The sequence below is a fragment of the Melanotaenia boesemani genome, chromosome 6 (assembly GCF_017639745.1).
Source record: "Melanotaenia boesemani isolate fMelBoe1 chromosome 6, fMelBoe1.pri, whole genome shotgun sequence".
In the NCBI taxonomy this organism is placed as follows: domain Eukaryota; kingdom Metazoa; phylum Chordata; class Actinopteri; order Atheriniformes; family Melanotaeniidae; genus Melanotaenia; species Melanotaenia boesemani.
Genome location: NC_055687.1, coordinates 24,183,080 through 24,186,150, shown reverse-complemented (window position 1 = coordinate 24,186,150; position 3,071 = coordinate 24,183,080). Strand labels below are relative to the sequence as shown.

Below are 3,071 nucleotides of genomic sequence, written 5' to 3'. Positions count from 1 at the left end.
CTGAAACAATTTATTTGTTACGTGCAACAGCAAAGTAAAAATGAAACTGTTCTTACCAACTGGAGAGCACATAGTGCTGTTGCACTATGTAGTTTAGAAAATAGCCACAAGGGGTCGCCACCTAAATCTTTGTTGGGAGAACGGCACTAATTAAAAATGGGTAAATTTATAATAAACTCATTGGAGACTATGAAGAAACTTATTTTCATGCTTCAAATCTAGTGCAGTCTAACTGCCGACAAAGATTTCAGGTTGTCTCCTTTTCATTCACTCTCAGTAGCTGATTGGGAATGCCATCAGCCACGGAGTGATGTTCGGGTTGAGAACAGAGTAATCAGAGTACTACAGACCGCTATTTAGCAGACTGGAGTCTGCTGGATGCTGGATGGTCTGTAGTTTGGCACCCCTCAGACCATCATATAATATATATATATATTTATATATATATATATATATATATATATATATATATATATATATATATATATATATATAGCTACTCTGTCATTACGAGCTCAAAGAAATGCCTTTTGTTTTGTTTCGTTTTTTTTTTTTTTTTTTTTTTTTTTTTTGAGTGATTTAATTGACAGAATGTTAAAGAATCAGACAACTACAAAAAAAAAAAAAAAAAAAAGTCCAAAGGCTCTCTGACCTCTTGAACCCTCGAAGCCTGTGTTCATTAAACCCCGTTAAAAGTCCTTCAAAATACTCTCATAATATTCCTTAGGGAAATAGCGTGCATTTATACCTTGTTTAGCTTATTTAATGAAATTGGGTAAATGAAGTAGACTTTATTCTCAGATTTCTCAAGTTCTATAGCTACATAAAAGTGTGCATGAGGACTACACCGCTAGAGGTCCCTGTTTACCTGAATCTGATGATAAATCGTGCTCATTAATATCAGTCTGTCACTACCATCACCACCGCCCCCTCCTGCCACGCCACAACGCCCCGGCGTCGCAGCGGTTCTCTGGCTGTAGCATCACCGTGCGGGGAGGGGCTCCGTTTCTTACTATTGGCTATTAATGTAACACGGGAAGGCCATGGCCGTGGACGATGTGTATGAGCGGTGGTCGTTTCATCTGTCCGAAGCGCTGGCTTTTAACGTGATTTTAAGGAGACTTTAATTGTTTTTGTTCCGGCTGTGTTTTTCTCTGCATACGACCCTTGAATCCTGCGTCTTTTCAACTGGAAAAAGGGATGTACCCAGATGAGAGCGGGTACATTGTCCGGACACCGCGAGTGGAGGATAGGAGCATGTAAACCGGGAGAAATACACCGGCTGCTGCAGCGGCGGCACCACCTGACACCTCCCTTCTTCCCTCCTCATTATTCTCCTCAAAATTTTTGAGGCTGCTCGATGTGTTGACCGGATTCGTATATTTATTTTGGTTCTTGTGTTGAGCAAAATGGGCGAAGAAGTGTCAGAGGTCCCTAAAGAGCTTCTCGGTAAGAGACATACACGGATTTGTAGCCATGTGTCCCGACTGGAGCAATCACTGGCATTATCATTTTGGACTACTTTTTCTCGCGATAGCTATCACCTGTGTGGATGAAGAGCTTCCAAATAAATTTTAATACATCATAAATTATAAGTACAGTTTATCGAGGCTAAACTTGCTAAGACTTTAAGTGCTTTTGCTGCACTGAAGCTCAAAGCTTTTGAGCGCTGCCACAAGGTGCTCACACTGTAAATGTGATGTGGATTACAGTCACAGTTTAGATGTGAGTGTTCAGCCTGTCAGACCTGTGCACATAACTCTGAGAATTATTTTCTCCTCAAAAAAAACTCTTCTTTTTCCATTCTTTCACCTCTAACAATGAGTTTAGATTTCATTAGTAGCCTCACTGTGCTGTCCTGTACTGATTGTGGACAAAGCTTAAAGTCCTGTGGCTGTTTGGCTTTAACTCAGGGTTTCTTTGTTTAGGGGAAAGTGTTCTGGTGTTTAACACCTCCAGTGTAATGTTGGCTAAGCCCAGGCTGTTTCTCTTTGTTTGATTATACAATCCAAGATGCTTTAGTATGATTTCTTAATTGTGAGGCATAAGAGCAGTGCAGTTCGTTAATGAGGTTTTTAGAAAATGTTATTTGATCAAGAAAACATTTGGTCATGAGTATTCCAACCAGTTGATTCTATGGAAGTATAGGTGTTTATTATTATTATTATTATTATTATTATTATTATTATTATTATTATTTACCCTGTTGATTGTGTTCTTCCAGCTATGCCAATTTATGAACTGAGGAAAGATTACAAAAAACAGTATCAAGATGAATTTGAACCTTTTGAGCAGATAAATCTATTAATCATTGTTCATTTCGTAATTACTCACTTTAAAAATACACATTGTGCAGCAGCTTTAGTAGATGCGGCTGCCTCAGAGTGCCTTTTAAGTTTAAGTTGAGAAAAGAGGCCACAGGAGTATTAAGATTCTTCCCACTGATCATTTTGATCTAAGATTTTAGCCTCTTGATACTAATAAGAGAATTGTTCAATATTTGACTCATACAGATTACATTAAGTGCTGCAAATAAAGCACCTTCATGCAGACCTGGACTGCTATTGAAAAACAGCTGTAGTTGTAAACAATGCCTAGAGATTTTTCTGATTCATGGGTGTTAAGAGGTTTGAAGCTGTTGATCAATGACAATATTTAAATTTTATTTATTCTTACAGCATCATTAATCATCAGGTGGAAGCTTCTTAGTCACAAGTTTAAACAGATGATAAACCTGACAACAGGATGATGTGGAATGTAATCTGTCGTGATCCCATGTCATGAGGTGTTTTCTAGAGGAGTATAGCTAGCCATTGTCTGAAACATTCACCAGTGTCTGCTAGTCAGCATTTTGGCATTTAGAACTTACAAGGAATTTAAATGTGGTGGTACAGATGGAAAAACATATTTTTTCTCTGCTTAGTTTTAAAACATGTTGCAAAATGTAAAACATTTTTGTGCAAAGTCTTAAACATATGCCTCACATGCAAACAGATATAAATGTATTTATATTGGGACTTTTTTATATTTATTAATGTAGACAAGGCAAAGAATTGAAGCCTACTACCCAT

At 37.7% G+C, this 3,071-nt stretch overlaps 1 protein-coding gene across 2 annotated transcripts in view; it reads left to right on the top strand.

The window, feature by feature from the left end:
- Positions 1–1,043: 1,043 nt before the first annotated feature.
- Positions 1,044–3,071, top strand: part of LOC121641160 (F-actin-uncapping protein LRRC16A-like) — a 68,745-nt gene continuing 66,717 nt past the window's right edge. For both annotated transcript variants that reach the window (XM_041987128.1, XM_041987127.1), the window contains exon 1: positions 1,044–1,449. In XM_041987128.1, the coding sequence (XP_041843062.1) occupies positions 1,410–1,449 (40 nt within the window). In that variant the 5' untranslated portion in view covers positions 1,044–1,409. The remainder of the gene's footprint in view (positions 1,450–3,071) is intronic.